This window comes from Astatotilapia calliptera, chromosome 19 (genome assembly GCF_964374335.1).
Source record: "Astatotilapia calliptera chromosome 19, fAstCal68.1, whole genome shotgun sequence".
NCBI classification, from domain to species: domain Eukaryota; kingdom Metazoa; phylum Chordata; class Actinopteri; order Cichliformes; family Cichlidae; genus Astatotilapia; species Astatotilapia calliptera.
The window spans coordinates 11,369,761-11,381,875 of record NC_137440.1 but is presented as its reverse complement, the minus strand read 5'-3'; the positions used below and the strand labels follow the sequence as shown (position 1 = coordinate 11,381,875).

Below are 12,115 nucleotides of genomic sequence, written 5' to 3'. Positions count from 1 at the left end.
CAGGAAAACACTCAAAATCAAATTCTCTGATGTTGTAAAGGTCTTCCCTTTAATCAGTGCACCTCTGTACTAATGATCTCCTATTTCATAAATATCCTTGAGTAGTTTTTGTATCCACAGTCCAGAAACCCAGCGGCTATCATCTGACCTCGGAGGCCTCTGTTCTGTCAGTGTGCACGGTCCACTGAGGAATGAGGATCAGTTATAATACAAAGCTAAAGCATCGTCAGGCGATAGCTGATGGTTTTGAATTGCCTTCTTTTGTTGCCTTCCACAGTGACTGTTATCCTGCATTCAGCCAATCAGATGTTTCTGTGCAGCGCTGAGCAGTAATCCCGCTGCTCTCTCTTTAACAGCTCCCGGACGTTTACGTCAACAATAACAGCAGCGGCGGCTCCCAGCAGTGCGTGTCCCAGCCACCCACTCCGGGCGGCGCCCTACCCGTGCCCTCGCCCCTCTCACCCAGCCCCGCCAGCCTCTCCTCCTACCACGGAGATGACAGCGACAGCATCAGCAGCCCCCCCTGGCCTCTCAAGACTCCCTCCAGCCCCGTAAGAACCAGACACCATCCTGCATGGATGCATTTATGCACTAAAAGCGTGTTTCCGTGTAGTCACTGGAAACCTGCTTGTTAGAGCACGGACAACCTCCTGAAGCAGGATTAAAGTTTGGTGCGATTAACTCCACCGGTTTGAACTTGAATGCTCTGTGCAGGAAGTCTGTAAAGGCTCCGGCTGCACACGCTAAACCAAATGCTTTCGACAAGTATTTATTTTTACTTGGTCATTCAACCAGCAGCCGACTCAGAATGTGTAAATAAGGAATGAATTTTTAATGATGCCCGTGGGAAGAGTGGCTTACTGTGGAAAAGAACACTATCCTGTAGAACAGAGCATGTACTGTATATCACATATAACATACACTGACTCTGAGTTTTCCTAATTAGCACGTCTTTATTTACATTATGCATCTGCATGAGAAGGCAGAAAAACTACCTGACGTAGTGCTTTTATACATCTTGTATTCAAATAAAATGTCACATATTCAGATTCAGAGTTTAATCAGGTACTTTTCTCCTCTGCTTATGTGCATCTCCAGAAAGCCAACCCTAACGCCTCTCCCTTCAGCGGCGACCGAATCGCACGGCTGTACGAGCTCGGTGGAGAGCCGGAGAGGCGAGGCTGGGTGGAGCGATACCTGAACTTCATGGAGGAGCGGGGCACACCTGTTAGTCAGCTTCCCACTGTGGGCAAGAAGCCGCTGGACCTGTGGAAGCTCTACATGGCTGTTCGGGAAATAGGAGGCCTCGCCATGGTAAGGCGCAGGAAGCGTTAGACACAGACTTGAATGTGGAGGAGCTCGTATTCTCACACAGCCAAATCATTTCGCTCCGCTCGCTCTTTGGCTGCTTAGTATTCTTCATAAATCTCCACGGCATATGGCGAGCTTGTAAATGTTGAGAAATGTTCTCAGGAGAATGAGATACATCAAATTAACCTCAGAGAAAGCTGCCTACGTCCTGAAACCAGCTCCAAGCATGTCATTCCTCATGTGATAAAAATGTGAAATTAATATACCGGCAAGGTCAGGTTGGGCAGAAGGACGGAAAACAGGAAGCAAAAGTATACGGACACCTGACAGATACTCGTGTTACACAGCGGCCGGCGTTTTCTGCTCTTTGATGGACCTGAGAGGCAGATTCTCTGCAGACGTTCAACAACACAAAATTAGGAAAAATGTTTCGTTGCTTTGGAGAAACATAAAATTTAACATGTTTTTTTTTCTTTATGTGTACAAAGATGCCGTCTAAGTGCAAATCTGTAGTTGTTTTACACCTAAAACCTGTCAGACAGTCTTCAGATGTGTTTTCCTGTCAGCTAGAATCAGCTTTTCATAGTTTTAGCAGGTTCACCACTTTAGTAAACCAGTAATATTTTTGCCCTTTTGACCTTAACCCATCACCTTTGCATTCCTCAGTTTCTACTGCTGACTTTCAGTTTGTTTAATTCTCAGCTAAAATCAGGTCCTTAGTCGAGCAAATCTTTCTACACCGTGAAAAACAGGCTGTGTGTTCAGGTCAGGCCCACATACTCTTCTCTTGTGTAACACAGTGCATTTTTTCGCTTTTACATTAAAACGTACAACGTGAAAATTATCTGCAAGTGACCTGCGACTCCTGCAAACACGGAGCGCTGAGCCGCGGGGTTGATTATTCTGATTAGATTAGCAGGATGTGATCGCCCATTCTCCAGGCGAAATTATAAGTGTGCAGCTGATACTACCAGGATGGCGCCGAGAAATTATCTCAGTTGTTACGATCTGTGCCAATCATTTCGCTTCCTAACATCGTGTTGTTCTCTGACTCAGGTAAACAAGAACAAGAAGTGGCGTGAGCTGTCCAGCACCCTGAACGTGGGTACATCCAGCAGCACCGCCAGCTCGCTGAAGAAGCAGTACATCCAGTATCTGTTTGCCTACGAGTGCAAGATGGAGAGGGGAGAAGACCCGCCAGCGGACAACAGCAGCAGTAGCAGCAGCATGGCTGGAGGGGACAACAGGAAGCAGGTCAAGATCCAGCCGCCTTCACCTGGTAAGTCCTGATAACACACTGCCTCAGCCTCCAGTCTGTCAGCATGGGGGGTGCAGAGACTCAGACCTTCCTCTGTAGCCGTGCTGAATGGCAGAAATCTGAAGTATACATTTAGAAGATTGGATGCTTTTATAAGTCTAAGAATCTGACTCCTTAACGACCCTCCGATAGCAGTGAATATTAGATTACAGTTAGGATTACATTTAAAATTAGAAATAGCGCTCAACATTACGCCCTGATTACACGTACACAACTGGAACCCCGCAGAGATGAGTGAACATTAACACTGCTTTGGTGAGATGAGTCTTGGTTTAATAGAGGTGAGCGAGATATGATCGCCACTTGTGCCTCCACGCGGAGCCTCGCCTTTATTTGATTACCCTGCGTCGGAAGGTTAAGTAATATTGTTTTGGTGCACTAGCACAACACAAAAGGTTGCTTTTTGTTTGTGCGAATTACCTGTTGGAGCCATGTGCCTCTGCGCACAATTACAACGGGAGGACGAGGACGGGAGGGAGAAGGAGTCACGTCTCTAATTTGCAGCGGAGATGAGAAAAGTGACCCTTGCTTTTAAATAGAACATTGGAGCACTTCACCCGCCTGCGACGCCACAGATTGCTTTTCCTGGTGGGCGGAAAAGAGCACCAGCCATCATTTGCATACACACACACACACACGCATGCATGCATGCACATGCGAGAAGTTCACGTAAAAGTTTTACAATTCATAATTCAGTGCCTTCTCATCTATTCGAGGGGATTTAAACATCTCAGTTTTTACACAAACTCATTTTGCCAGCTGATGGTGCACGTCATCTGAGATGCAGTCTGTAAGGTAAAACGCGAAGAGGTCGACGCTCGTGACGTTTAGGTTGGCTTTTGGGTATGCAGCACTCGACTGTGTACTGCTCACGCTACGACACTCCTGCACCACCATCAGAGTGGGTGGAGAGCAGCATCTGCAGCTAGCACTGCGATTCTGAAGACCAAGAGACGTGTCTGTGCAGCAGTGTGCCCACAGTGCACTCAGACTACAGTAAAGCATGTGTTTCTAATTTGAGTTTCACTTTTACAATCGTGTTGCTGAGTCTGATTCTGTCGTTGCATTTTTTTCTCTCCTCGGTGTTTCCCTGTTTTCCTTCACCTCTGTCTTTATATCATGTCCATCCGTGTTCCTCCTGAATCATCTCCTTCATGGTTAGGATTTGATTTTTATGTTTCATTTTCAGTATTGGTCATTTGTTCATGTCCTGTTTTATTTTGATAGTCAGTTTTCTTTTGTTCATGCTTTGTTTTTTTTACTTTGACCTAATGTGTTATGAACCATAAGCAACAACATGAAACAAAGAGTGACGCCAGAGTTTTTGGATACATTGTTTCTAAATATCAAGATGAAAACAGCAGCCAGTAGAGCAAAAGGAGCCAACCACAGATGACCTTTACCCCAAACCTGTCAGGTGTAGGTAACGCCCAAAGACTGTTGCACTCCAACCAGCAGCAGAGAGGCAGAACACATCCAGGACTCAGGACCTCTCATATACCAAGCCAGACTCATACCCCTGAAACTGCAGTGATCATAGGACCGTGAGACCCACACCCAGGATAACAGACGAGCAAAACAAGCACAGCCACACACTGCAGAGAGTTTGTGAACACCTGTCGTCAGCCATCGTTCATCCTCGAAAAAACTCCCAGAAAGGAGCCCGGACGAGCCCCCAATTTATGTTACAATCCAGCTCATATCTGTGTATTTAATGAACAACTTTACTATTAGAAAAGAAAGAAAATGAAAGAGATTTTTTTTAGCATTTAATTCTGTTTTTATCTGTTTTATTTCATTAAATGTGGCAGTGGGCAAGCTTGCCCTCTGATTAGCTTTACCTTTAAAAAACAGAGTGATCTCCTGTAGACACTAACTTTGCGGTTCGTCTTTGCCCTGCGGGGCTCACTTTGGTTGTTTTATGATTAAATATCCACTCAGTGATGCACTCAAGGCATTTTTCATTTTTCCCTGTTTTGAAAACTATGAATAGAATGAAATGTTTGCAGTTTGTAATATAGACAAAGTTTAATTTAAGTGAAAGAAACTTAATAAATTTAACCATCGTGCAATAATGTTTGATGTTTAAGAAGCAGACTGAATATGCATAATTACCTTTGTATTTATAAATTTGCAAAAAGACTTTTTAATTACTGCACTTGCACATAAAAAGGGAAAATTGTGTTATGAAAAGAAGTGCGTATCGCGCGTGCACACGCCAGGAAAACCTCCCGTTTTTGTCCTTCATGTTGCTCGGTGTTAATGCGCTCTCTGCCTCTGTGCGCTTTGAACTGCCCCACTGACTCCCTGCCAGCCTATATATAGACTGACAGCCCAGTGATGTCACTGAGGGAGCGTGTCCAGCAGGGCGGGTGGGGGTGAGTGGCGGTGGGGTGTGGGGAGTGATTAATGAGGGCTGGAATGTAGAACGTAAACAAACCCGACCTCGCCGTCACCTTTCATTCACAAAACAGCTCAGCTGACTGACTTTTTTCCCCCCTTCTCCACCCCACCCCCACCCTCCCCCTTAACCGCTGCCACCCCTCTGGATTATGTCACCCGCTGACACACACGCTTTTGTGTGCGCACACATCAAACAGCCACACACACTTTTTCCCCCCTTACGTCTCGCTCTAAAAGACGAGCAGAGGGCACTTAAGTTCACGCTGTCCTCCGTCCTCATACCGCCACCACCCCCACCGCTGCCGCTCTTAGAATGGTAAACCTCTTAGCCCCGACTGACCCCGCAATTGTTTGCACTTCCCCACGCGTGCTTTCCGTTTGACGCCGGGATATCCCAGGAAGTGAAGAATCCCTAATGCTCGCTGACCCCTCTTTGCCCCCTCCTACCTCCTGCTCATAATCATGGGATAACCATCTCTCCCTGTCTCGCTCTCCTTCTCTCCGTCTCCTGTGATGTAGAGGCAGAGGGTATCATTGAATAATTCAGAATTAGCATGAATTTTTAAAGCTTAAGTCTTTCTATGGAAACGTGTGGTGCAGGGAAAGGCCACTCAGGATATTCGAGAGAAAGGCTTCTTACACTAAATGCTCATTAGGACACTTTCATATTCTCTCTGTCTCCGTCTTTGTCATGATTTCACTGGAACGGTCCACGTCTTCTGTTAAACCTGCTCCTGGGAATTTGGATCCGTTGCTTTTATCGGGCTGGGGGTTCAAATTTCTTCTGATTTCCTCATCATCAGGAGTTTAGGTGTCATAACAAAAGTTTGCACTAACCTGCTCTTAACCCCAGAGTTTCTGTGTGAAACCTCAAGCTTTCTGAAGCGTTAGCTTGAACATGTCATGATTCCATCACATTGGCTGTTTAATTTTACATCTGATACATCTGTGGCCTCGAGCTTAGCTCGCCACTTGAAGTCGATGGCACACAAAGACAAAAAAATCCAGCTAAACCGTCTTCAGACAGCTTTCACATTAAGAACAGGTCTGTGAGTGGAGGCATCCTTCCCTCTTCCTCCTGCCTCCTCTTCCTCCGCTCGCCTCCTGTAGGCTCACGTCTCGTGTAGGGCATCGCTGCGAGTGCTTTGGCCTTAAGCCCAAAGGTATCTCCCTATTACGGCACATCGCTGCAGTAAAACCAGCTCTAACTCAACCTTCAGATCGTATCTGAAGACTTGTGGAAGACCAACAGTGTCAACGTGTTCTTATGATACAGAACTAATACTCCTACTTGTGTCTCCCAGCTCATTCAGGCGGCTCCCTCCAGGGCCCACAGACACCTCAGTCCTCTGGCAGCAGCTCTACAGCAGAGGCAGCGGGGGACCTGAAGCCCCCCACACCTGCCACCACCCCCCTGGGACAGGTCACACCACTGCCCCCCAACAGGTACACACAGACGCATGCATGATGCTCCTGGTGCTGCATTTACTGACGTGTGCTGCTGACTCATTTTCTCTAAATAAGTTGTGTGTTTGTGTGATATCGTTTGTGTGTCAGCAGTCTGTTTGTTGATGTGTGGTATCCAAAAGTGTGAACATTGTCTCTAAAATTAAACAACAGCGTAGTGGAGCGAGCTTGAAATAAAAGGGGATGCTCTCAGTGTGCTGCTATGTTTAGGTGAGACTGGGATGTGTGATTTGGTTCTTTCTGCTCTTTATGTGACGATTCGAGTCGCACGCCTTCATCTCTGCTGGTTTTAATTAGAAACAGCAACAATCACGTTTGCTGAGCCTGAGAGAAGCACTGTGTTTGAGCTCTTTACCTGGATGTCATTATTATGCTTCCTATTTTAGATCAAAGGTTTTATTTTGCACACAGTTGACTGACGGCCTCTTGTCACATTTAAATTTAAGGTTTTTTCGTGCGCATCACAGCGGGGCTGTCAAACTCCGTTTCCTTCAGGGCCACACTGGGACACGCTGGACAGTTAATTAATGTGTTTTAATCTAATATAAAAAGCATGTCCCCCACAGCCTCCTCACAGGCCTCCCAGTCAAGTCAACAAAAGCCAACAAAAAGTAATCGACTCGATTTATTCACACAAAATAAAACAGTTTTGTTGTTGAGTCTCCGAGTTCCTGTTTCACAGTCCTGAATGTGACACATCGATGGCTGCGTGCGACCTACCTGTCCTTGTTTCCACATTAAAAACCTAAAAAAAGTTTTTTCAAATTAAATGTTGATTTTGTGTTGTTCTGTGTCCTGAGCCGCCCATTATTTCTTTCTGCTTCGTTTCCATGGAGCAGACTTTCTTGTCATTTGTAACGTGGTCCTGAGTTCTCTGAAGGTCTTTCAGATTGTTTTTATTTTTTTGACATTGGCGGCTTTTTCACTCGTTTTCAATCCAGGCCTCGTACCTGTTTGTTTTTAAAGCAATGTTTTTGTTAGTTCAGCTGCATAACTCTGACCTCTGAGTCATTCATGCATAAAAAAGCTCCTTGCAGATGAAACTGTGTTGTCTCTACACATAACAGACAACCTAGCAAAGAGACTATTTTAGATGATCTCTTCATGTCACAAAAACATTTGGTCTCATTTCTTTACTGTCCTCACTTGAATCTGTGAAAAGTACCCAAGATAACACACTTTGACATGAAATAGTATTTTTGTACCAACAAAATAGCTCAATAGCTGTGAGCTGAAGAGCTGGCTTATCTCAGAAAAAAATTTGAGGAAACTGAACAAGAATCAGGAAAAAAGTAAAGACCTGATTCAGGACCTGAAAGATGTATTTGGACCTTCAGCTGATCCATCTGCTGTTCACTGAAGCTTCAGCAGAAATGATCTCAGTCGAAGGACAGCTGTCAAGAAGCCAAGACTGAGGTATTAAATTACACAAGAACTGGACTGAAAATCAGAGCAATGGGTGTGACGGTGTGAGGAATATAAATTTGAAAAGGTTTGGTTCAAATCATGGTCAGTATGTACAAGGAGGTCAGGGGGAGGTCCAACAGTGAGTCTGCAGCCATCTGTGAAGCAGGGTGGGGGGTTGAGCTGCATTTCAGCCAGTGGTGCTGGGATCTTGTCATGAATGCAGAAAAGTACCATCAGATTTTGATCCACCATGGAGTAACATGTGGAGAGCATGGCAGTGAGGCACACAGGGGAACACCATCAGTGTCCCCAGAGCCCAGACCTCAGCATTACTTGGGCAGTGTGGGATCATCCTCAAAAGGCAGAAACATCCAAAGAAGAGCTTAAAACATCCTGGAGAACCCACCTGAGAGAGAGTTGAGTCTGTGCTGAAGGATAAAAGCGCTCACACCAAATGATGACCGTTAGAAATGTGCAAACTGTTTCATATTCTGCATTTCTGTGTATGTCTGCACGTTTCAGTACATCTCTGCACCTTTTTCCTATTTTCAAAGGAAAAATTAAAAAATACACGAGGAGCGGCTCAAATAATAAAATGACCAAATAGTATATGTCATGATTGACTCCCGCTCTTAAAAAATGAAACTGACAACTTTATTATTTTTGTATCCAAGCATTCAGTGTGTTGTGTCGGTGCCTCTCATCCCCCCTCACTTCCAGGAGCAGTGTGAGCGTGCAGGACCCCTTCTCAGAGGTGAGCGACCCGGCCTTCCAGAAGCGGACTCCCGCCCTGCCCCCCTCGGCTACGTACCAGCAGGGCCTCAGCATGCCTGACATGATGATGAGGATGCAGTACGATGCCAAGGACCCCTTCGCCGGGATGAGGAAGAGTGAGTGAGACACATGCAGTAATAAACCTTCACCCAAACCCGATTCTCCATTTTTATTGTCCTTAATTGAACTTTGAGGGAACAGCGTTGTTCTGAGATTCATTTAATCCACAGGTACGACAAATTAGGGGGGTTGTTCTCAACTTCATCTTTAAACTGTGCAAAAGCTTTCATTTCAGTGAATCGTGTATCCCAAAGACAGTGGGCTTTCATCTGTTTCAGTGGTCTAATTCATTATCTTGTCACTGTGTCATCTCACATCAGGACAGATGTGTGTGTTTGTGTGTGTGTGTTTGTGTGTGTGTGTGTGTGTGTTTTCCTACTAGAAGTATGAATCGAAATGAGAACTGTTTGTCGCTTTATCCAAAACACACCAGCTCGTTTTAAGTTCTTGTAGCTTAGTCTGCGTCTCATCCTAACTTTGTTCCTCCTTTTCATCCTCTTGTTTCCAACCTTTCATCCTTCCCCCCGCTGTGAAGCACCTGCTTCGACCAACTCGTGCGGTTTGGTTTTCAGAACAAACGGGAGTTTTAGAAAGAATGGCGGCTCCTCTGAAGGCTGGCGAGAATGGAGTCTGAATGAATAATATGGTGGATGATAGCTGCATAACAACTCAGAACAATAGGTTTAATCATGCAAAGTGCAGAATATTCATAGAGGCATGCTGCCACCTGCTGGTCAGCAGAAACATGGTTCGTGCATTCAGAAATGCACATTTAGATGCTGTTGGATATTTCCAGGAGAATGAAACCATTTCCCCTCCTTGTTCTTTAACGCGTTCATACAATTTAGATTATTAGGTCCAGTCTAAGGTCTTTGCTTTCCTTCCTCCACAGTGGCAGGAGCCGATCCTTATATTCCAGCCCAGATGCCCGGAAGCGGTATGCAGGACATGTATGGTCGACCCCCATCAGCCCTGAGCATGAGCCAAAGGTCACAGTACCCGTACGGGCCGGGCTACGACAGGAGGTAAAAAAACACAAAGTGGGGGAATCAGTTTCCTCTTATTTATTCTGTCCTGAACGTCGAGGCGTGGTGTACTGCACAGCATCAGTAAAGCATGTCCTGCTGTCTTTAGGCCGGACCATATGATGGGGATGGAGGGGACCATGGGCCCCCCTGGGAGTCAGACCAACATGGGACCTTCCAACAGTGAGGGCAGCATGTACTCGCCCAGCAGATACTCCTCACAGCACAGGTCAGCGCTCTCGTACGTGTCTCCAGCAGAGTGTGCGTGCCTCTCTGGAGGCCTGTGCTCTGTAACAATCAGTGAGTGATACTCTCTTTCCCCTCTGTCCTCTGCTTCAGACACGACGGCTACGGTCAGCAGTATTCCAGCATGCCGTACGGGATGCATCCATCTGGGATGTACCCACAGCAGCAGGTGAGACAGCTCGTCACGGCGCTCTCAGTCAGAGCTTTACCGTAATCATACCTGCTGTAAACAAGACGTTTGATTAGAGTGTCAAATCTCAGCCCAGAGATAATAAATTAATAAGATAACAGCACAGTGGGTGGGATGTGTTTTGTGACTGTGGTTGTTTCTTGTTATCATTGTGATCACAATCAATTTCTGCTTTTTTGAACCATCAGAATGAAGTAAAGCAGAGCGATGATTGCTTGTTTTGAGTCCTAATAATGACCCTCATGAATGGGCCAATCAATGGTCCTCTCTCGCACGTCATTTGTCAAACTGAAGATTATTAGCCACGTAATTATGGTATCGAGTAGAACTGTTTCTTTGTGTCTCGGAGGAAAATAGTGTGAGGTAATTGGCCATTAGGTGACCGCTCTGAGCAGAAGCCATTGCGTGTTTTTGCAGCGTCCTGCTGCGTTTCTGCCACACGAGCGTGGTTTCAGATTTAGTTCACAACTCAGAATATTTCTGAGTCTTTGATAGATCGGCGGAGCTCCCGGCTGGAGGTGTAATGGAGCATCGCGGTAAAATAATTATGGTAATGGAAGTACGAGCCACGCGCCTCACCTCTCGCCCACTGACAGGTGGATGTGAAGAAAAATGGATGCTCTCGTGAGCTTTGTGTGCACGTCTCATGGAAGCATGTTTTCATCGTGTGATTGCTTTTTGTTAAGCGTCGTCGCTAACGATCTCCCCCGTTGCTTCAGCAGGGCTACAAGCGTCCGCTGGATGGAATGTACGGCCCCCCGCCCAAGAGACACGAGGGCGACATGTACGCCATGCAGTACACCAACCAGCAGCCGGACATGTACAACCACTACGGCAGCGGTTACTCTGAACACAGACCGCTCCAGGGACAGTTCCCCTACCCGTACCCCCGCGACCGTATGGCCCCCTCGGGCCAGAGCCAGCACAGTATGCTGGGTGGGGGGCCCCCTCCTAATCACGCTGCCGACGGGCCCAACATGTGGCCTTCGAGGACAGACCTCGGCTACCCCTACCCCAGCAGGCCGGGATCACAAATGCCCCCGTACGGCTCGATAGGCAGAGACGACATGGACGGGCGGCCCGGGCCGGAGCAGTGGCACCGTCAGTCTCCGTACATGTCATCATCAGGCGGCATGCCCCCCCTGTCCTCGCGTCAGCCGTCGTCTTATTCCAACTCCCCGTCCATGGCCAACCACCTGCCCAGAGCGCCGAGCCCAGGGGCCTTCCAGCGCTCCATGGACTCTCGAATGTCGCCCAGCAAAGCGCCATTCATGTCCCCCATGAAGATGCCTAAACCCGGCCTGGCCATGATGGGATCGCAGGGCGGTGGACCCATCGGGCAGTTTCCTCCTAATCTGAGGAGGGACCTCAACTACCCACCGGGTTCAGTGGAGGGCACCCTGCCGATTCTCAAGCCTCGACGCAAGCTAACATCCAAGGACAGTGGTAAGATCGTTTTTTAGGTTCTCAGCAGCAGCATATTTGCAGCTTGTTTAAACCTGGTTCTTCTCCGGTGGAAGTTTTCCGTGTTTTCCAGCTGTAAAAGAAACGGTGTTTTAGCTCCCCTATCGCTGCACTGGTGCAGCTCATTGTCAGCTAACGGTAGCACAACATGAGCCAAATTTTATCAAAGAAATTACAACCATCTACTTTGGTTAGCGTCCCTCTCATCTTCAGGACGTTTGATTGCCAGTTTTTTTTCTTCCTGGTTCCAAAAATCCCACTGTTTTAATCCCAGGAACGCCTGAGGCCTGGCGCGTGATGATGTCTCTGAAGTCTGGCCTGCTGGCAGAGAGCACGTGGGCGCTAGATACCATCAATATCCTGCTGTACGATGACAGCACAGTGGCCTCCTTTAACCTCTCCCAGGTAAAACCAACCCACCGAACAGAGCCTGTCTTTATCATCATCTAG

The 12,115-nt window shown here is 47.0% G+C and overlaps 1 protein-coding gene across 8 annotated transcripts in view; it reads left to right on the top strand.

Moving 5' to 3' along the window:
- Window positions 1-12,115, top strand: part of LOC113012405 (AT-rich interactive domain-containing protein 1B-like) — a 211,899-nt gene that overhangs the window by 196,437 nt on the left and 3,347 nt on the right. For 6 of the 8 annotated variants that reach the window (XM_026152589.2, XM_080293915.1, XM_080293918.1 and 3 more), the window contains 10 exons: window positions 357-551; window positions 1,099-1,314; window positions 2,368-2,590; window positions 6,337-6,478; window positions 8,627-8,796; window positions 9,633-9,765; window positions 9,875-9,994; window positions 10,105-10,180; window positions 10,921-11,647; window positions 11,940-12,070. In XM_026152589.2, coding sequence (XP_026008374.2) covers window positions 357-551; window positions 1,099-1,314; window positions 2,368-2,590; window positions 6,337-6,478; window positions 8,627-8,796; window positions 9,633-9,765; window positions 9,875-9,994; window positions 10,105-10,180; window positions 10,921-11,647; window positions 11,940-12,070 — 2,133 coding nt within the window. The remainder of the gene's footprint in view (window positions 1-356; window positions 552-1,098; window positions 1,315-2,367; window positions 2,591-6,336; window positions 6,479-8,626; window positions 8,797-9,632; window positions 9,766-9,874; window positions 9,995-10,104; window positions 10,181-10,920; window positions 11,648-11,939; window positions 12,071-12,115) is intronic. The other 2 variants (XM_026152587.2, XM_080293914.1) reach the window with 1 other exon arrangement.